The 21,046-nt window shown below is 46.8% G+C and overlaps 1 protein-coding gene across 1 annotated transcript in view; it reads right to left on the bottom strand.

Moving 5' to 3' along the window:
- Positions 1–14,462, bottom strand: part of GAB2 (GRB2 associated binding protein 2) — a 186,642-nt gene extending 172,180 nt beyond the window's left edge. The window contains exon 1 of the mRNA XM_050941159.1: positions 14,391–14,462. Coding sequence (XP_050797116.1) covers positions 14,391–14,462 — 72 coding nt within the window. The remainder of the gene's footprint in view (positions 1–14,390) is intronic.
- Between the last annotated feature and the right edge of the window lie 6,584 nt (positions 14,463–21,046).

Below are 21,046 nucleotides of genomic sequence, written 5' to 3'. Positions count from 1 at the left end.
ACCTCTTTGTATTTACAATAGTGTTGTGGGTCCTCAAAACACCGCACAGAAATGTTTATTTTTAGGAATGAGTTCATTGCTCATGCTAGGTCATATTCACAACTGACAATAGATTAATCATGTTATATTAGAGTCATTGTGTGTGAAACAGGTTTTTTTTCTTTAATACGATACATGGATACATATACAATAGAAGCCACATCATGATGTCTCTTTTTATATACCAAAGAACAGAATGAGACTGCAGCTGCAGTTGCAAACAACCTTCCTCTACATTCAGCTCCATCTTCAAATCCCAATGCTGCTGCAGGGTCTTCCAGCCCTGGACCCTTATACATCAGACCTTATTTGTACCAGCTGGCTGCACTGAATGTTTGAGTCTCAACCAACAGATTTTCTGTATTTGATGCACATGAGCCTGAGCCTGCAAACCCTCACCCAAGCTGACTTCAAAGAGACCCTACTCATATGAGCAAAAATTCCTAACTGGCCCCCATCAGTCAGTGTGATGCACATGGGCCGCACCCAATCAGAGCCCCACTGACTTCAGGGAGGCCTTCACTTTGACATAAGAGCATAGCTACTGCCAGGCTGGATCAGACCCATGGTCCAAGAAATGCCCACAGTAGGCAGAAGATCTCATCCTAATCCCTACTAGTGAGAGATGTGGCGTTAAACCCCCAAGACATGAAGGTTCATCTCCCTTCCCATCCTTGGGTTTTTGTTTCTTGGTTACAATCAGTTATTCCAGCTCTGGATATTCTTGTTATCCACAAATGTCTAAACCTGCTTGGAATCTTGCTAAGTTTTTGGCCTCCACTTTATCCTGTGGCAATGAGTTTCACAAACTAATTACACAGTTTGCAAGAAAGCATTTTCTTTTTTAATCGGTTTTGAATTTGCCACCTTTTAATTTCACAGAATATCCCTTTGTTCTTGCGTAATGAGACCGAAGTTCCTGACCTACCATCTCTAGACCATTCATTAGTTTAGGTACTTTTATCATGTCTCCTCCTTTCTAAGGAAAACCATCCCAATCCTTTCAATCTCTCTTCCCAGGGAAGTTTTCCGATGAGCCTAATCATTCTTGTCGCCCTTCTCCACCAAAAAAACTGGTGTCAAGGATCCACCCCCACATACCATACTGATGGCAAGGAGTTTTTCTTCCAACAACATGGTCTGTAAGTACAGCTGTGCACATTGCCTTTGCTGCACAAATAAGCCCCAGACTGCTGGAATCTGTGTAAGCCCTTCCATTGACTTTGATGGGCTTTAGATCAGGCCCTGAATACCACTACACCACACACATTTGAGCTGTAAGCAGGGCTGTCTTTCCCAGCGAGGCAATGGCAGTTGGTTTCAAGGGCTACAATGCAGCCACATATACCTGTATTCAAAGTCAGCCCTTGTATTCCACTGTTTGTGCTTGTTGCCCCTGCCCCCAACTCCCCAAAAATAAGGATTCTACAAACTTCAACCCTGCCACAGTCAGAGTGCACCCAGCGTCTGCATGTGTGCTGATAGCTCTGGATACCAGAAAGCTGCACTGGAGGTGGTGACTAAGTTTAGCCGCCAACTTCACTTCTCTATATCCTGACATCACGGCTCTGATCCCTGACCCATTGAACAATGGACAGTTCTATGCAGTGTGGTCGCACGTTCTTCCCACTGGAATCTCAGATCTGACGTTATGTGCAGTGAAGAGTATGAGAGGAACATGGCAGGAGGGGGAAAAAAAAGACATCTGGTCCTCAAATCATTGATTCTTCCCCCTTAAATCAAAGCAAATGATATATTCCTATAGGCTTTCCATACGGAGAGAGTTATTTACGGACCATACTAGACAGCTGAAAAATGCCAGAGAGCTGCAAGCGGTATGTGATATTGACAGAATGAAGGCAGTTAATCTATTTTCCATTGGCAATGAGCATGTATAATTAATATTATGTATGCCCCACACTGTGCCAGATATCGTTCCTAAACATGGAGTGTGCAAGCAGTGTGGGAGGTTTATGGATCCACAGACACACAGGATAGCTGATGGAGTCACGTGGTAGAAAGGGCTGATCAGCATGAATTTGGGAGCAGGGACGGCTCTAGGTATTTTGCCGCCCCAAGCACGGCAGGCAGGCTGCCTTCGGCGGCTTGCCTGTGGGAGGTCTCCGGTCCCGCGAATTCGGCGGCAGCCTGCAGGAGGTCCGCCGAAGCCACGGGACCAGCTGACCCTCCACAGGCATGCTGCCAAAGGCAGCCTGCCTGCAGCCCTCGCAGTGACTGGCAGAATGCCCCCCGCAGCTTGCCACCCCAAGCACACGCTTGGGGTGCTGGTGCCTGGAGCTGCCCCTGTTTGGGAGGCACCCATTATTCATGAATGGTGATGCCATAACTGGGGACAGTCCACAACTTCAGGGAACCTTCCCTTCCCAATTGGGCATATCTCCCGTCGAGTGGGAACTGTGGAGTTTTCAGCAATTTGGAAAAAACAGGTGGCTCAATAAGAACTTTGGACAAGATTTTCAAAAGTGACTAATGATCATTATTATAAATCGTGGTTATTACCATAGGGCTCTGTCGTCTGGGCACTGAAAAGCACAGAGATGTAGGTAGTCCCTGCCCTAACAATCTTACAGTCTAAATAATGTTTGAGTTGATTGTTTAGGGGCCCAAGTGAAGGCACTTTAAAGAGGCCTCATTTTCAGAGAGTGTCTTTTTCCGAAGACTCAGTAGACATTTCTGAAAGGTTTGGCCTGGGGCCTTCATTTAGGCAGCATTGTTTAAATCTTGGCTCTGGTTTTTAGCCCTGCAGTATTGGATTTTAAAGCCAAGGCAATTTTATTTGTAGGAAACCTATCACTAGCCCAGCCCAGGAGTTAATCTTCCCATTTGAGGCCTTAGATGGGAGTAATTCTGGGTGAGAAATTCCACATTTTGGACAGAGAAATTCATTTCTAGGCACTAGTGTAATAAAAGCAAAGAACCATCAGACTGATACAAAGATTCCCTGATGCTCCCAGGTTCTCCAGTGAAATCACACACCTGCTGAATATCTTGAAGAAAAGAGATAGGATAAATATAAAAAAGGGCAGCTCCAGAAACAAAATCCCCCATAGATTGCTACTCACAGAGAAAAAGGCATCCTTGTCCAGCCTAGACAGCAAGATGTGCATTTACACAGCTCCTGCTTAAAGGGCACGTCTTTTCCACTCCGCCTCAGAAAGTGCAGCTGAAAGGTAACATACAGCCACTTGGTTTGGAGAGAGCCTTCGACAAGAGAAAGACTAAGATCTCTGGGGCAGAGACTGTCTTAACTTGGTGCTGCCCTGGCACAAATTAATACTATGATCTATACCCAGTGTCATGCAGGAGTCAGACTGCATGATCTAATGGTCCTTCTTGGCCTTACATTATTATTGTTCATCAGTTTTAAAGAGCTATTCCTCCCCCTATACCTACCCACTTAATTATAAGAGGAAAGTAAGAAAGGGACCATTACACCAATGACCACTTCTATCTGGCTTTTCATGCTTCTGCCCAGTGACAGACTGGCTACTTTTTACAGTTATAATGACAACTGGGATCTAATTTAATTTTGTAGCAAGATGATCAGGTATTTATTATGCTCTCCAGACGAAGTCCTGCACAGATTTAATAAATAAATGAGAGAGAGCAACCATGCACGTTCCTTTCATGCAAATAAAGAGATCTGGAACATTTTACATCAACCTTTTCAGGGCTCTGCCTCAAAAAGCTTTTGCATAAATGCATCCAGCCCCAGCGTGATATTAACATAATGGTGCACAATGGCGTTTTGGAAATAAGCTGATTTCCAGAGCTAACAAGTCATCAGCTGGGATGGGAGGCTGTAAAAGCCAATCCCTAAAATTGCCCTCTGCCTATTTTAATTCTGCTATCTTGTAAGTATTGCTTGGTGTCTGAAAAAGTTATTGTAACTGTTATTGATTTATTTAGACACTGATATGCAGTGGAAGAAGAATAGGGTCTTTCTTCCATCAATCTTTTTTATTAAATTAATCAGAGGTATTTCCAGTTCTGGCACGGACCTATGGGTGACCTTGAGCATGAAGGTTACCTCCTCTGATTGTGTATCTATTTCCCCTCATAGCCCCTGTCTTGTCTATTCTGGTGAGCACTATGGGGCGGGGACTGTCTCTTATTATCTGTTTGTACAGCACCTACGAGAATGGGGCCCTGATCTCTGCTGGGGCCTCTAGGTAATACAGTAAGGTTACAGCAGTGTCCATGATGTGAAGGGTATGAACATTCATGGATGGTCCCTGCCCTGCGATGCTTATAAACTGAAGACAGACAGAGTTTGTGGGAAGCAGAACATAAGGGGTAGTTTATATACAAGCCAGTTACATGCGTGCGCTGTATGTACCATGCAGGAGTGGGTCTTTCAGAGGGACTGAAATATGAATAGATACGAGCCTTGCAGATGAGCCCAGAGAGGTGGCAACATGCATCCTGGTGGTGGGGTGGAATATGTAGAAGACAACACAGATGTGGTCCAGTGGTTGGGGTCCAGCCTAAGACTTGAGGGGACTTGGGCTCCATTCCCTGTTCTGCCACAGACTCCCTGTGTGATCTTTGGCAGATCACTTAGTCTCTCTGCGCCTCAGTTCCCCATCTATAAAAAGGGGTAATAGCACTGCCCTATATCACAAGGGTATTGTGAGGATAAATCTATTGAAGCTTATGAGGTTGCTCAGACCGCATGGTAATGAGGCCACGGACATACACCATTGAGAGGTAACTGTGCAAGAAGCTGACAGATAGGTGGACACAAAGCTGTGGGTCTGAGTGGCAAACAAAGCTTACAGGTTGACAGAACAGGGAGTAATGGTCTCCAGTTGCCGTGAGGGAGGTTTAGGTTGGATATTAGGAAAAACTTTTTCACTAGGAGGGTGGTGAAGCACTAGAATGGGTTACCTAAGGAGGTGGTGGAATTTCCTTTCTTAGAGGTTTTAAAGGTCAGGCTTGACAAAGCCCTGGCTGGGATGATTTAGTTGGAAATTGGTCCTGCTTTGAGCAGGGGGTTGGACTAGATGACCTCCTGAGGCCCCTTCCAACCCTGATATTCTATGACTTCATTTATAAACACGACTGCGATCAGCAAAGCTGCAGAATGGGCTCTTAGTTTGCAGCTTCATATGAGGAAATAACAGACTATATTTATATGACGCCTCTCCACCAAGTGATATTCAAGGTGTGTCAGACGATACAGCAATTAAAATCCCATAAAATTACGAAGCCAAAGCCCAGTGCTGTGTAATATTCACTAACATGTTTCTGATGCTTGTTTTAACCCATTCTCGTCTGATGTCTTGGGGAACGCAGGTTTATGCCATGGCAGAGGCAGGAGGGATGAGGTGGAATGGGTGGGTATCTAGTATCGTAGCAAGCACAGTTAGAAGACGTGCCAGGGTCAGGGTAATTGTAGAAGGAAAGAGCTGTGTGTCCTAGTACACAAAGCAGGGACCTAGGAGTTAGATTCTTAGATTCCAAGGCCAGAAGGGACCATTGTGATCAACTAGCCCAGTGGTTCTTAACCTGGGGTGCACGCACCCCCCTGGAGGTGGGAGATGCCCTTTCTGGGGGTGCGAGACATGCCAGATTGTTTTAGAAGGTAAATCATCAAAAACATAAATTAAGCACAGGCACGTAAGTACAACTACTTTGTTTCATCAAACCTAGGTATTTATTAACATACATTTTTTAATGATTACCATAATACAAATAAAAATATGTTTAGGTTTAAAGAACTGACCTACTTCAATGATTTTTGATAAGAGGTGCAAGAATATATTTTGAGAACTAAAGGGGTGCAGGCTGCAGTAAAGTTTAAGAACCACTGATCTAGCCTGTCCTCCTGTGTAACAGAGGCCAGAGAACTTCCCTAAAATAGAGCAGATCTTTTAAGAAAGGCGTCCAGTATTGATTTAAAATTGGTCAGTGATGGAGAATCCATCACGACCATTGTTCCAATGGTTAATTACTTGCACTTGTAAACATTTTTTGCTGTATTTCCAGTCTAAATTTGTCTAGCTTCTACTTCCAGCCACTGGCTTGTGTTACATCTTTCTCTGCTCATATTGAAGAGCTCACAAATAAATATTTGTTCCCTGTATCGGTACTTAGAAACTAATCAAGTCACCCCTTAACCTTGCCTTTGTTAAACTAAATGGATTGAGTTCTTTGATTCGATCACTATAAGGAATGTTCTCTCTCTGAACTCTTTCCAATTTTTTCATCGTCTTTCTAAGAACTACAGCTGTGCAAATAACAGCTTTTTCAGTTCTCTGGCAATTCCAACAAATAAAAAAAAAATCATTTCAGGTCAAACAAAATGTTTCATTTTGACACCATCGAAATAGTTAATTTCCAATTCTGGCCATTTTAAAAAGAGAATTTTGAAACAAAATTTGTATCAAACTAAAAAAAAAATCAAAATGAAACATTTTGAAAATGTTAAAATACAACATTTAATTTTTTTTTATTTTTTTCCCCAACTGAAACAATTTGGTGAAACCAACATGAATTCATGAAACATAGTGTCACTGAATCTGCATCTTTTGCTCAGAAAAGTTTTTTATCCAAAAAATATCACCTGGCTTAAGTAAGGACTCAGTACCACCACTGCTACACTGTGTGTCCTTGAGAAAGTAATACACCCCTCTGTAAAATGGGGAGAATGGTGCTTACCCACCTTTATAAAATGCTTTGAGATCTCTGGATGCAATGACTTAGTAGTATTGGTTTCAGAGTAGCAGCCGTGTTAGTCCGTATCTGCAAAAAGAACAGGAGTACTTGTGGCACCTTAGAGACTAACAAATTTATTTGAGCGTAAGCTTTCGTGGGCTACAGCCCACTTCATCGGATGCATAGAATGGAACACACAGACAGAAGATATTTATACATACAGAGAACATGAAAAGGTGGGAGTAGTCCTACCAACTCTAAGAAATTAGCCTCTTAGAGTTGGTAGGACTACTCCCACCTTTTCATGTTCTCTGTATGTGTATATATATCTCCTCACCATATGTTCCATTCTGTGCATCCGATGAAGTGGGCTGTAGCCCACGAAAGCTTATGCTCAAATAAATTTGTTGGTCGCTAAGGTGCCACAAGTATTCCTGTTCTTTTTAGTAGTATTGGTTACTTTTATTAAAGGGGGATTTAAATGACCAGCAGGACTTCAGAAAGGAAGGATGGCCTTATGTTTAAGACACCGTAGTCTGCTGGCACCCAGGAGATCCAAGTTCAATCCCCCGCTTTGCCACAGACAATCTTGTGTGACCTTGGTCAAGTCAGTTGATCTCTCTGTCTCTCACAGGCAGTAATAAGTGACAAAGAATCCTGTGGCATTTTATAGATTAACAGATATATTGAAACATGAGCTTTTGTGGGTGAGTACCCACTTCGTCAGACGCATGTAATGCTTCCTTTGTCTTTTATCTATTGTGTCCATTAGATTGTAAGCTCTCCAAGGCAGGGACGGTCTGTCACTGTGTTTCTACAGCACCTTGCACTGTGGACCCCCAATCCTGACAGCCCCTCATATGCCGGTGATACAAATAAATAATTTGTAATATTTGCTCTGCATCTAAGTCACTAATATCTGCTTTGGTCCAGTAAACAGCATTACATCACCCATTGCATGTGACATTTGTTTGTGAAAGGCCATTTAATATCACTTCTGGTCTCTTTCAAAGAAAAATGAATCCAGCTTCCTGTTATACTTTCCTTAAGTGCTGTTTGTCTTTCTTAAGTTCAACTTACATTTTGCCATCATCAATCTTTTATGTCCACAGCGGACTTTGCCAGGGACATGGGCCAGTCCTGATGTCATGGTGCAGGCTTGATAGAGAGCGAAAAATTCTTTCAAGCAACGTTAACAAAGCCAAAGCATGAGGTAAATACATATTGTGCAGTAAATTCAGCCAATATAACTCCTGGTCTCCACGGATGGGGAGTTACAGATGTAAATTCCAGTGCAACGAAATAAGACAATAACCCTAAGTCCTCCCCAGTCAAATATTATGACTGGCTATAAAAAAGGCCTTGGTATTTTTATGACCAACAAGTAGAAGAAGAAGGGAGCAGAACAGCCAGTTTTAGTGCATCACATTGTCTGGCCAGTTTGGGAATCACATCTCCATACTGCATTGCATCATTGGTGTGGTGCAGCACAGACACTATAAGGAACACTCCTCTGCTCGTGGAGGAGTTGTGTTTGCTGACCGGATAGGTCTTTTCCAGCTCTAACACAGGATTATAAAGGTATGTTCCTCCTTCCTCTGGAACATCAAGTGCTGGCTGCTGCGGGAAGCACTTGATGGATCAGAATTCTGATTCCAACCATATGTTCATAAAGGGCAATTTGGATATAGAAGTGCAAATTCACAGATGACATAGGAGACACTCAGTCAACGTCAATGGTGTTGGAATCTCTTCCACCAGGGATGAGTTTGGCCAACAACATCTGTGGTGCCCTACACGTGGCCTGAGGACTTCATACATGTGTTTAAATGGCCACCAGTCAGGTCACATGTTGGCAAGAATCCACCAAGGTCTATCTCAGGAGAATTGCTATTCCCCTCCATGCAGACTACAACCTCTAACACTCTCTAATTTCATGACCAGCCATTAAGACTCCAGGCCCTGAAACAATGCATCTTTTGCTAGATGCCCATTTCTTAGTGTTGCGCTGCACAGTTAGGGGCAGGGGAGGTTTTTCCCCAAGTGCATAACTCTATGCAAGCAGGTGCCTTCCCCAGCCTACTCTGAAACATAGTCCAAAGCTGCAGAGTCTCAACTCACTGCTTTCCTTAACAATAACATCAAGTTCAGCTAAAGTGTTCTTCCCAGGCATGGCTGCTCCCCAGTTTCTTACTTCAATGCTGCTCAGCCCACACCCTAGATCTTCTCTTCAGGGAGCCACTCCCACCTCTCTTATATCCAGGCAAAAATAAATGAGCCACCTGCCTCAATGAGTCAACAGAACCCACTTAACCCTTTCCTAGCAGGATCAACCTCTGCTAGCAGGTTGCAGTGACTCAGGAAAACCCTGCCAGCCTGTTATACTCCCATTTATCTCATGTGCTTGCATCAAGAAGGAAGAAGAGGTCCTTTTCTTACTGGAGATCTGGTGAGACTCTGTGCCCCTGGTGCAGAAGTGACCTGTGCTGCACATTTTACATACTGAAGTTCTGATTCATCTACCATTTACACCAGTGCAAGTCCACTGAAATGAACTGAGTGACAGGGGAGACTCAAGCCCCATATTTTTGGCTAAAACATAGACAGCTTAGCCAACCAGCACAGATATTAACACTGCAGTATGAAGATAAGCAGGGTGGAGCGCAATAGTCTGATTGGGAGGATAAGAGAGAGTTTACTCCCAGAATTACACAGTAAGTTTAGGAGTGGCCAAGTGATCTTCTATAATTGCATACTGTATCTTCACTCCCTCTGACCTGAAATTGTTAGGATTCTTACCATTATGATATCAGCCCCAGCTGAGATCAGATCCTGATTGTGCTAAATGTTGTATAAACACATAGTAAGGCACAGTCCCTCCCCACAGAGTTAATAGGCAAGACAAAGGATGGGAGACAGGAACTGTAACTTATGATCTGGATTTTTAGATTCATCCAACACCTTTTCTGCAAAGGGCTCTCAAAGCAATTTACAAAGAAACAACACACAAAGGATCAAATCCCCCACTGCTGAAAGGCAGTTGCCTCTCAAGTGGAACAGCAGCTTCTGGACAATGCACAGCACCACCGTATCACACTGTCGGGCAGGATGTGAAGAGGCAGATCATTACTCCTCTGAATCTGAAGGGAGGTTATGCAATCATACAAGGTGAAATTTGGATAGGTCCCTGGGTTTAGCACCCGCCCCCTTACCCAGAGTGCCACAGAATCTAGAGAGATCAGGATCTTTGTTTGGCACCACTTTCCACAAGGCAACACCAGGCCTCCTAACTGCACTTCAGCAACACGCCCCTGCCCAGGGAAGGGACACACTTCTAGGGGGTTTCTAATCATGTTGGACAATAAAAATAAAGTAACGTTACAGAACAGTTTCTTGTGCTAATACAGTCAAATCCTGACTTAGCCAAGTCTCACCTAATGGCAACTCATGGTCAGAGAGGTCCTCCTGGGATTTGAATTCAGAGAGCAAGTCATGGCAGTAATAGTGGGAATGATGCAGCTAATTCAATAGGGGGCACTCTTCCCTCTCAATCAGTACAGAAGCCAATGCGGTGGGGGGACCTCTGTTGCTGGGGCTGTTGTCTTCCCGAGGAGATGGAAAACCGAGGTCCTGCCTGCTTGTTTTCACTACAGAGCCCACAGCACATTGTACAAGAACAGAGGTGTTAGCCTCAGATTCCTGCCCACACTGGTGCTCTCCTATACACTTTACTATGACACTTGGTGCTGATCTCGCGCCTGCCGTGTGAGGACCTTGAGTATGCATGATTGGGCTACACCTTTCAGACCAGGTTGGAAAACGGAGGCATTAAAAAAAAAAAAAAAAAAGCTCAGGCCAATGTTTTCCAAGCCAGTCGTTGACTTTTGGGCACTCATCTGGAAACACAGAGGCCCAGACCCACAAAGCCATGGAAGCACCTAACACCCATGAATTTCAGTGAGAGCTAGGCACCTAAATACCTTTGAGAATCTGGTCCAGAAGGCCTGGATTTCAGTGGGAGCTGAGAGTGCTCAGGGCTTTCAAGATGGGCACCCAAGAGTGGCAAAACAGTGGCCACTTTTGCTAACTGTGGCCAAAGTGACTCTCTGCACGACACTGGGCAAGCCAGTGTGACAGACAGGACTAGAATCCATGTCTAACTTCCAGTTCCAGGAACGTGGTATCCCCTTGAGTGACATTTGTTTATAGCTTCCTTCATCACATCCCATCTTTAACACACTGAGAAGCATTGCTGTGCAATGTTAAAAGCTAAGACATTTCACCCCAGAGATGGCTGCCTTTCCAAGGGAGAGTAAGGTGTTTTCTAAAACGTATGTGGTTTGCAAAGTGCTGTGGGATCTTGCTGGATGAAAGGCACCCTTATATGCACACATCTTTATTGTTAGCCTCCAGCATTTCACACCCTCGTGCACAGCATTTAAAAGATTTACTCAGCTCTCGCTGGAATGCCGGAGCACAAGGGCTAAGTGAGAGTTCTTTCATTGGACAGTTAATGACATTTGATGAGTTAAAGGTACTGGTGACTCAGAGTTAGCAATTTATTTTTATAGGAGGACAGTGCTTTGCTCCATTAACCTAAAGGCAGCCTCCATTGCTCATTACAGAAAATGAATCTGTCCAGCTGCTCAAAAGCCTAAATAAATACATTGTGTTCTAAGAGTTTGGTCTTTTAATGAAGTCTAATGTAAAAAAATCCAGTTGTTTAAATATATTAAAACTAAAGTAACATGCCTAATGGTTAGAGAATGGGACTGGGAATCAGGGATGCTGGATTTGTTCAGTGGCTTTGGGCAAATCACACTGTCTCTGGTTGATCCTGACATACTGCAGTGATAGGCACGGTACAGGAACCTAAGCAGCTCTAATCTCAGCCCCAGCATAAACAGATGAAGCACCTATGAAATCTATGGAGCTGCATCCATTCACTGCTTGGCTAATTTTGAGTCATTCCCTCAGTTCCCTCTTCTGTAAAATGGGACTAATAATATCTGCCTATTTTCATATCTTTGCTATGATGCTTAAGCAATTAAAGGAGCTGCAGCCCAAGGTAAATCTCAGTGACACCCGTGGTCCTTTATGTTTGCCAGGTGAAAGCAATAAGAACCTAGGGAATAGTTTTGCTGATGCATCCCAAGGCAGACTAGAATTCCACTTTGCTCTCCCAAAACTGCGCTGGCTCTGAACGGCTAAAAGCCAGTGGACACTTATTTCTGTCACTACAGTCAGCAGATCTTACTCTGAATTCACCCGGGGAGTGGGTCTGCTGAGTCCGAAGATAGCAGCTTCACACACCCACTGTTCAGAGCCATGCGATGACACACCGTTAAACTAGTGCCGTCCGGAGACATCTTCAGGCGGAGAGCACAAAGCAATGGGATTTATTTTAATAAGTCCAGAATGTGGCATAGCTGCTGTTCAGATTCTTTACAACTTACAGGAACTGTTTGATCTCCACGACTAATGATAGCACTTCGATAGCCCTTTATGTCTTCAAAGCCTTTGGCAAACGTTAAATAATTAACGCTAATGACAAGGGGAGAGCTTAGGAAATAAAACCAGTTCTACCAAGATATAATATCGCTGCACTTCAGGGCAAAGGTGTTCAGAGCCGTTCTTAAAAAGAAAGATAAGGGAGAGTTTAAAGGATGCCGCTCTTTTTGCACAGACACAGGAGTGAATGGTAATGAAGGGATAGAGTATGTCTACACTGCAAAAAAAAGGTGTGTCCTTAACTTGGGTTAAAATAGTAGTGAAGACACGGCAAGTCTGCTTTTAACTCAGGTTAGCAGCTTGAGCTGAACCACAGGCTTTAGCATTGGCTTTAACTGGAGCTGCTAACCCAAGCTGCCTTGTCTTCAGTGCTATTTTACCCTAAATTAGCTAGCATGTGTTAGCTAACTGGAGTTAAGAACAAGTTTTTTTTCCTGTGTAGACAACACACACGTGTAGCAGGAGACAGTGAAGGTTGGAAGAAGAAGAAAGTTAAACTGGACTCAGCCATTCACTGTGAAGCATCTAAACTAACCCTTGTTCCTTTGGCTGGTGTGTTCCTTTCCCATGGCTGCTTCCTCACCAAGGGATAAATCCCAGCCTCCTGAAGAAGACAGGATGAAAATGTAAGCCCCTCATCCTTCAGTCCTCTCTGGTTCCAGTGGTGGACTCGAGACGGGGGAGTCTCTGGTAATGCTTGAAAGCCACCAGGTTGGAAGGATCATAGCTTGGAAGCAAACACTTGCAGAGGGTATAGTCATTCTGGCAGGTGCAAAGACACGAATGTGCCTAAATACCTTTGAGAATCTGGGCCTGAGCTCGGATGGTTTCCTTGTGCAAGGCACAGAAACACCAAGCACCTTTGCTGGGGGCAGGCACTGTTTTGAGTCTCTTTAACCAGTCAGGGCACCCTGGTGGACAACATAATAATCTGCAGCACTTGGTGTGGGCCAAGTTCTCTGCTGGTGTAATTCCACTGACTTCCATGGACTAACACCAGCAGAGAATTTGGCTCTGTCCAGGATCCCATCTGAAGGTCTGTGGCTATGGAGCTGTGCTCTGCAGCATGTATAGGGGGTGGGGTGGGGGCTGGCCTGGCCTGCAGAAGATGTGGGAAGAGCCAAGGGATCCACATCTGTAGTGCTTATTATATGGCCAGTGCTTCCCCCTATCCCCAAGGAGGGGGGTTCCCAGCTGCTCTAAATCCTCCGTTGTCCCAGACTCCCCAGAGGCACAGCCCACTAGGGGAAGGGGGAGCAGTAGCCCCAAAATGGACACTCCAGCTCACTCTGATCTCAAAGCCTCATCCACATCCCACCTCTGCTGCCTGCATCCCTCCTAGCAAAGACTGGGGCGCGATCCTCGTCTGGCATGAAGCCGCCTGCCAGAGCTGGGCTCCATTGACTTGAATGGCGCTGCCCCGACTGACACCAGCTGAGCAGCTGCTGTCCTGGGACTGGAGCCCTGGGCTTGGCCTTTGTCTCAGCGGGGCCCCTGGCTCCGCCCACGTGGCTTTCTGGAGCCCCCGGACCCCGCTTGCAGGCTTCACAACGAACGGGTCCCACCCTCACCCTCCTGGCCCCGGCCACTGCTCCGGCCACTCCCGCCCCGCCGCCGGCCCCGAGAGACCCGCGAATGTGTCCCAGGACCGGCCTCCGCCTGGTCAGTGTCTAGCCCCTCCAGCTCCAGTGCCCGCCCCGCCCGCCAGCCCCCGGGCGGCAGCACGCACCGCAGATCAAGTCCCTGCCGCCTGCATGGGCGTTTGCAGCCGGGGCGGCAGGTGCTGGGACGCGGCGAGGAGCTGCAAAGAGTCAGTCCCGCCCAGCATCGCCCTCCGGGCTGGGGCGGGCCTCGCTGCACTGCCTCGGGCGGCGGGACAGCCGGGGCAGGGGTCCCTCTCGGGGCGGGACTGGTCACTGGCCGGCTCCGCTACAGGGCCCCGCCCTGCCCGGGGCTGAGCATCCCACTGCCGAGGATCAGCCCCAGGCTGGCCCGGGCTCCCCTGCGGCTGCCAAGCCCGGAGCTCCTGGGGGTGACTGCGGTGCCCGGAGCCCGCGACGCCCCGCATCCGAGCCCCGGTCGGCTCCCAGCTGAGCGCCCTGCCCCGGGGCACTCCCAGCCCGGCACCCTCCTGCTCCCGGGAAACGTGGGCTACTCACGTATCGTCTCAACTTCTTCTCCGGGGGCGACTTGCGCAGCCAGCCGGCGCACACCACTTCCCCGCCGCTCATCCCGGGCTGCCCCGCCGGCTCGCCGCGGCGCCGGCCGCATGCACCCGGGCTGCTCCCGCCTCGCTACGCGCCCAGCCCGTCCTCCGCGGAGCAATTCCCGGGGCGCCGCGCCGCCGGGGTCAGTCGGGCGCAGCTCAGCCGGAGCCTCCCCTGGCCCGGGTGGCAGCAGCCAGCGCCTCAGCCCCAGCCTCGCTCGCTCCACGCCGGGGACGCCTTGTCCAGAGATCCTCGGTCGGAGGCTGGGCTGGCTCTGCTGGGCTGACACACGCACCCTTTCAAACCCCGCCAGCTGTTCGGAGCTGGGAAGCAGGAAACCGCCTCTTGCTCCCCACACACCACGCCCCCCACCCGCCCCGCCAGCCTGTTTGCAAAGATACCAGACTGGCGGGGTTGCAGCTTCAGCTTCCAAGGCAAGGTCAGCGAGGGGATGCTCAGACACGGGTGGGGCTGGGTTTCAACCCCCGCCCCCTGCACGGCACGCAGAGGTTTTGACACGGCTCCCTGCGGTAGAGGGATTCCCGATCCGCCAGTAACACAGCAGGTGACAGGCTGGATCGAAGCAGGGCTCTGCCTAATGCAGGAGCCTGGCCTCCCTGGACTCCACTACCAGCTGCTTCAGAGGCAGACACCCTGTTGCAGGAGGCAAGGGGATAATCGCCCCTTATGGGAAAGTCCCTTAAATTATCACCCCCAATAGGTAGAGGGAGCCATCGCAAACAGCCGGGGGACCAAGAAAAGAGTCTGCACCCTGGGATGCCTGTTACGGCCTCCCTGCAATTAGCATGGGGGGATGGATAACCTGTCATATTACTGATTTTTAAATAATGCCTCAGCTCCCATTGAAAGGGGATATGACTGCTACTGGACTGGTCGCTGGGTTTCATGTGGCAGTGTATGATGTCCTTGCTGAAATTAGCAACGCGCTGTCAGATCTGGAAATATTGTACCTTCAAGGGCCTGTTCCTGTTCCCATTGAAACTCCCCTTCACCTCAGTGGTAGCCGGATTGGGCCCTAAATCATTTGCTTCCCCCTTCGCCCCCCTATTCTGAATTTCTTAATGGTTATAAAGACGGTTGCGTGAACTGAGAAGCTAAAAGATGGACATGGCTCTGATCCTGACTCTCTGCTGCTGGGGTCTCCTGGTCCTACATACCTGCAGGACCAAGTTACTAAAAGAGCAGCAATGTGATTTAGTGGTTAGAGCAGAACAGCCGTGTGCTCTAGTCCTGGCTCTGCCTTAGATCTGCTTAGGCAAATCATGTCACCGCTCAGTGCCTCAGTCTCCCTTTCCATCCTTTGTCTACTTGCCTAATCTTTATGGACAGGGACTCTTAACATGTTTGTACAGCACCTTGCACAAGAGGGCCCTGAGCTCAGCTGGGGACTGTAATACAAATAAATACTAATAATACAGTACCTTTATACAGCACCTTTCATGTAGGAATCTTCAGTCACTGCAGAGTCTGTAATTAAACCTTGCAATGCCTGCATGAGGTCGGTATGACACTCATTTCCCAGTTACACGAATTCCTATATTAACAAAGGCTACAGCGTTTTGCATCTATTAATCCTGAAGGAGAACACCTACAAGGCAGTCTATGCTATTTATTAGCAATCTAGAAAAACTAATGTTTTCAGGTTCCCAATTTTTCTTCTTTTGTGGCTGAAATGTAAGCATCTAAAAATGGGGTCTTCTCCCCACTCAGCATCCAAGTTACAGTCCTGATCTAAAGCACATTAAAGCTAATGGGAATCCTTCCATAGACCTCAATGGGCTTTGAATCAGACCCACAGTATATAATGGCACCTTGGCCATGAAAACATGTAGTGCCAGATTCTCAACTGGAGTTAATTGGCATAGTCTATTGCCTGCATGCATCTACCCTGATTTATAGTAGTTCAGTATTTGGCTTGTAATCTCTCTTTGGTTTCAGTGGGACTCTGGGTGTTTATTGAAAACAGCTCTGCATTGGCCCAAATTCTCCTCTCAGTTATACAGGTTTATACAACTCTGGATTAATGAAGTTGATGTAATTACTCCAGATTTACACTGGCATAAGTGAGATCAGAACCTGGCCCAATGTCTTTTATTGCTAATATGTGGAGCCATTACGGGGTGTGTGCTAATGATTCATGAGTTAAGACCTCAATCATACCCCCATATTGACATAAGTACATTGTAACTGGCCTTACATCTGATATTACAAAGAATGCTGTCTGGATTTTTATGTTAACAAGCCCCACCTTACATAGTGTTGATATGTACTATTATATACCATATACCTATACAATGATGCCTCAGGATTAAAGTTGATCAAATAATATTCTTAGAATAAGTTATTCAACAAATTTGGTGACATTTTATGGATAAATTATCCCATTTCCCCCCTATTTTTAATCCACTTTACTGAGCTGGTAAAATCACAAAATATATTTGAACTTATTGCAAAATCCATCCAGATGAGATACCTGATGAATTATTTCCCCATTTCTTGCCCATCCCTACTGAAAAAATCTGACAGCACACATCTCAGGAGAGCTGTGATCTGCAAGCCAGGTGGAATATACAAAGCTGAAAACACTGCTATTTCCCTGTCTTGAACATGTTAGGTTCCCTAAAATGAAATACAGGCCACATGCAGACGTAAGCACATACCCGTCAGAAGCAAAGATGTTCCTCGGGAAGGCTCTTATCACATGCCTATCTGATTCTGCTGTGACTCAGTATTGCAAGCCTGAGAGTGGCACGCAATTTGGCAATACGTATATGATGCAATATGCATGCACTCAAGCTTCGAGCTGTTTATAGGGCCATGGACCCAAACTCTAACTCTGGCAAGTGTGTTGCGATAAAGAGGAAAGGAGAGTATGTGGCATGTGTTATAAGACAGCACAGGTATAAGGGCCTCACACTGGGTTCCCCAGGGGCTTGTGTTGTTACCCTTTACACTTGCAAAGCAAAGACTGTTCTGATGTGGTAGCGTGTGCAGCCACACCGCGCATGGAGATGACTACAGAAGGTGCAAGCTGCCCTTGCAGCCAGCCGGGGGACTGAACGAGGGGCTGCATAAAGTGCTGGAGCTTGAGCTGAAGAGCCAGCTGCCTTGGCTGAGAGCTGCAACAGACTCATAGCCTTTGTGGAGCGGGCATAGACAGCACACGCAGACCAGGGAGGTTACTGCGGTGGTGAAGAATCAGTATCTGCCAGTAAATCCCGTTGAAAAGGAAGCTAACAGGACTAGCAGGCTAGATGTGAGACATGATGGTGAGCCTGACTCAGTGGATTGCAGAGTAACAGGAAGGCCACTCTGGACAGCAGGCGCTTCCAAGGTAGAAGCTCTCGGTGCCACATGCTAGGCCCATTGAGCTAAGACAACAGGGAAATGAGATGACACCCTCTAGCACAGACTTTCTTATTTATTATCATCACCCTGATCTTACTCCCCGGCATTTAGCTGTATAGGAACTGACATGCCTGGAAATCTGAACTTCTAGGAACCATTAACTCTTACACACTTCCAATTTGTACTTTCAAAATTATTTAAATAAGAAGCTGCGCCATCTACTGGAGGAACGCTGATGCTTCAGGCAGAATAGCTTCCTTCTACCTCTCAACCGGGCTATTATTGTATAAGCAATAAGGATAGAGACGCAGGGCATTTCCTGGAGATTAAGGAGAAAGCAGCTGCAGTGCTTTGGGCTCTTACCCCCCCCCTCAGTCGCTAAGCCCTGTGTGGAGATCATTACTTGTGGGATGATGCTGAAGGCAGGGGGGAACCAGGTGATAAGAATCAGTCAGGCCATACAGAGTTTCCCTCCTCTCCGATTCTGAGCGTGCGATCGGTCTCACAAGCTACTCACATGGCCCCCCATCAATCTGTATTGTATATTTATTTATTTATCTTGCAGTAGCACCAAGACCATGCTGTGCTCGGCCCTGTGCACACACAAAACAAAGAGAGGGACCCCGTCCCCAGGGGCTTACAATCTAAAGGCCTTGTGGACCTCATGCTCTCCAGTGAAGGTATCTTCACCAGCTGCAGGAGATCCACAACCACCACAGGCTTGGCTGAGACTCAGGCAGAATGCCATGGGCTCTGCTCCACCCCAGCATGCCCCCCTCCACACCCACTATGCAGAGTGGGGCGGGAGAATGGGCAGCACAGAGATGCCTGCACTGGCTCTGTGCCAAACAGAGCCTCTTGTGTGTCAGGGACGATTCTTGCTTCCCCTTTGTGGTAGCTCTCCAGCTGAACTGCACTGCACTGCTGAGGTGGCGCAAAGCAATCAAACCTAGGAGCAAGCCTAGGGCCCTGCATGACTTGTCCAAATCTGTGACAAAGTCAGGAACCAACTCCAAGTCCAAAGCCCTAGCTGCATTGCTAGCGGTTACTTTGTTTAATTCATTTCCACATTCTGGAAGGCACCTCAGATACTGCAGTGCCAGTGCCGGGTGCCAGACAAGAACCTGAACAGAACTGAACCACAAGACCAGCCTTCCGTCTCTAGTGACATGCAGCAGCTCCAGCACCAGTGCCCATTTTCCATGCGCTGGGAGGAAAATTAATGCTGAGTGCCCATGAGCTAATTGGATGGCTTGAAGCATCCCATGATAGTACATTAAAAAAAGGCTGAGGCATGGCATAGCTCACATGCTGCACTGGCTACTTCATAGAGAGGGCAGTCTTATGATAAAGGCCCAGGTTGCCAACTCTGCCACTGGCTTCCTGATGCAGGCTCGCACTGGTAACTGGAAGCCCTCACTGGCTGATGGCTGTGATGTAAACAGACGGTCTCAGACTCAGCCCACTTCCTGTGTCTCTGGAATGGTAACTGGAGGTGTCCCTTCCAGGACAGGCATTGGTGGGGCAGTCTGTGAAGGATGCTTGAGCAGCGATGCTGTTCCTGTTCTGCAGATAAAACTGGCCCAGGATTCTGGGCAGCCCATGCCCTCTATTTGAATTGCTCTATTTGTAAATCAGTCTAGGGTTCAGTCCTGCACCCATCACTGTACCTTTTTGTTCATTTATTTCAGATCATTTTCCCTGGAGATGAACCAACCCTTTGGGCACGAATGCTCTCAAACTTTGGCTCAGCATCAGAACTTTGAGCCTGTGCCTCCTCTCTATGATGGGCGGAACCAAAATTCCAGGTCCAAACACTCCCGACTGGATGCAGATCCAGCTTGGCAGCTATGATTCAATCTCATTTTCACTTGTCTTGTTTCCACAGGGAAAAAAATGGAAGCGACACCTGCATAATTTTGTTTCTCTCAGCATCACTGTAGAAGGCAGAAGCGGAATGGATAAAAGCATTAGCCTGGGACACTCAGGCAACAGTTGGTGCTTGTCTCAGCTCTAACCGTGACCTTAAGGATGAAAGTCCCTTCATCTCTCTTTAAACTGTATGCTCTTCTGAGACAGGGCTCTGTGCATTTACAGCTCCTAGCACAATGGGGGCTGGATCTCAGCTGGGCCTCTAAAGTGTTACTATAATACAAATAATAATAAAGTAGGATAGAAAAATCCATGCAAGTCTCTCCTGCCTTCTTAACTGATCCCGGTATATTTCTCACATCCCTAAGCATTATTTTGGAAGCAGATGGTGCTATGTGGCAGAGCAAATAAGCATTTACTCTACTGACACCCAGTGAGGCCTCCCTGCACGTGATCTTGAGAAGTGGCCTCACCCCAAGCTAAGAGCTGTTGTCTGGCTTTTCAGCATAATTGGATCTAATCAAGTTTAATTTTGTTGGTGCTGTAACTCCGAAGACTTTTGTAACTGGATTACTGTCAGCTCAACGGTCATGTGCCATTACATCTACTGGTCAAAACAGAAGCCAGAATAAAAACAGAAGCTTGTTAGTTTTTTTTCTTTTAATGCCACCCCTTCAGGATATGAGGTTGCACTGTGCATTTCACATAATGAAGTAAAAATTCTATTAGAAAAGGAAGTAGTTGCTGTTCAGGCCTCTCCCAGAGAGTGCAAATAATTTAGAAAATGCTTCTCTACGTTTGTTTCCAATAATAAACCATGCATAGGCCTTACATCTGAAGCTCAGGGCAATTTACAAATATCAATTAAGGCTTACAAGCTCTGAAGCACGTACACATTGTTATCTTTACTATACAATGGGGAAACTGAGGCCGAGAGGTTACGCAGTAGTCCATGTTCACACAGTGAGTCAGCGGTTGATCAGGATTAAGTCTCAGGAGTCCCATCTTCTGGTCTACAGCACATTGAAACACAGGCAGGTGCAAGGAAGAGAGAGAGCCACAACAGAGGTAAGGGCTTTATTAACGGTAACTCAGAGTCAGCGCTGCCACTATGTGTACTGAAACTGACTATAATAGGCTTAAATGGTCTGATTTTCAGAGCCCTTCTCAGCTCCCACTGACGCAGAAGTACCATTCTAGAGTGAGAAAGCCTGTTCTCATGGGATGGCCAGCCCAATCCTTCAGAAGTGACATGAAAGTGCAAAGAGGCAAGGCTTAGCCAGATCCAACAGCTAGAAGATGAAGCTAGATAAATTCTAGAAATAGGGCACTGATTTTTAACATTGAGGAAATAATCTACCTGGGGA

This window comes from Gopherus flavomarginatus, chromosome 1, assembly GCF_025201925.1.
Source record: "Gopherus flavomarginatus isolate rGopFla2 chromosome 1, rGopFla2.mat.asm, whole genome shotgun sequence".
In the NCBI taxonomy this organism is placed as follows: Eukaryota; Metazoa; Chordata; order Testudines; family Testudinidae; genus Gopherus; species Gopherus flavomarginatus.
This window is presented reverse-complemented; position numbering and strand designations above follow the sequence as displayed.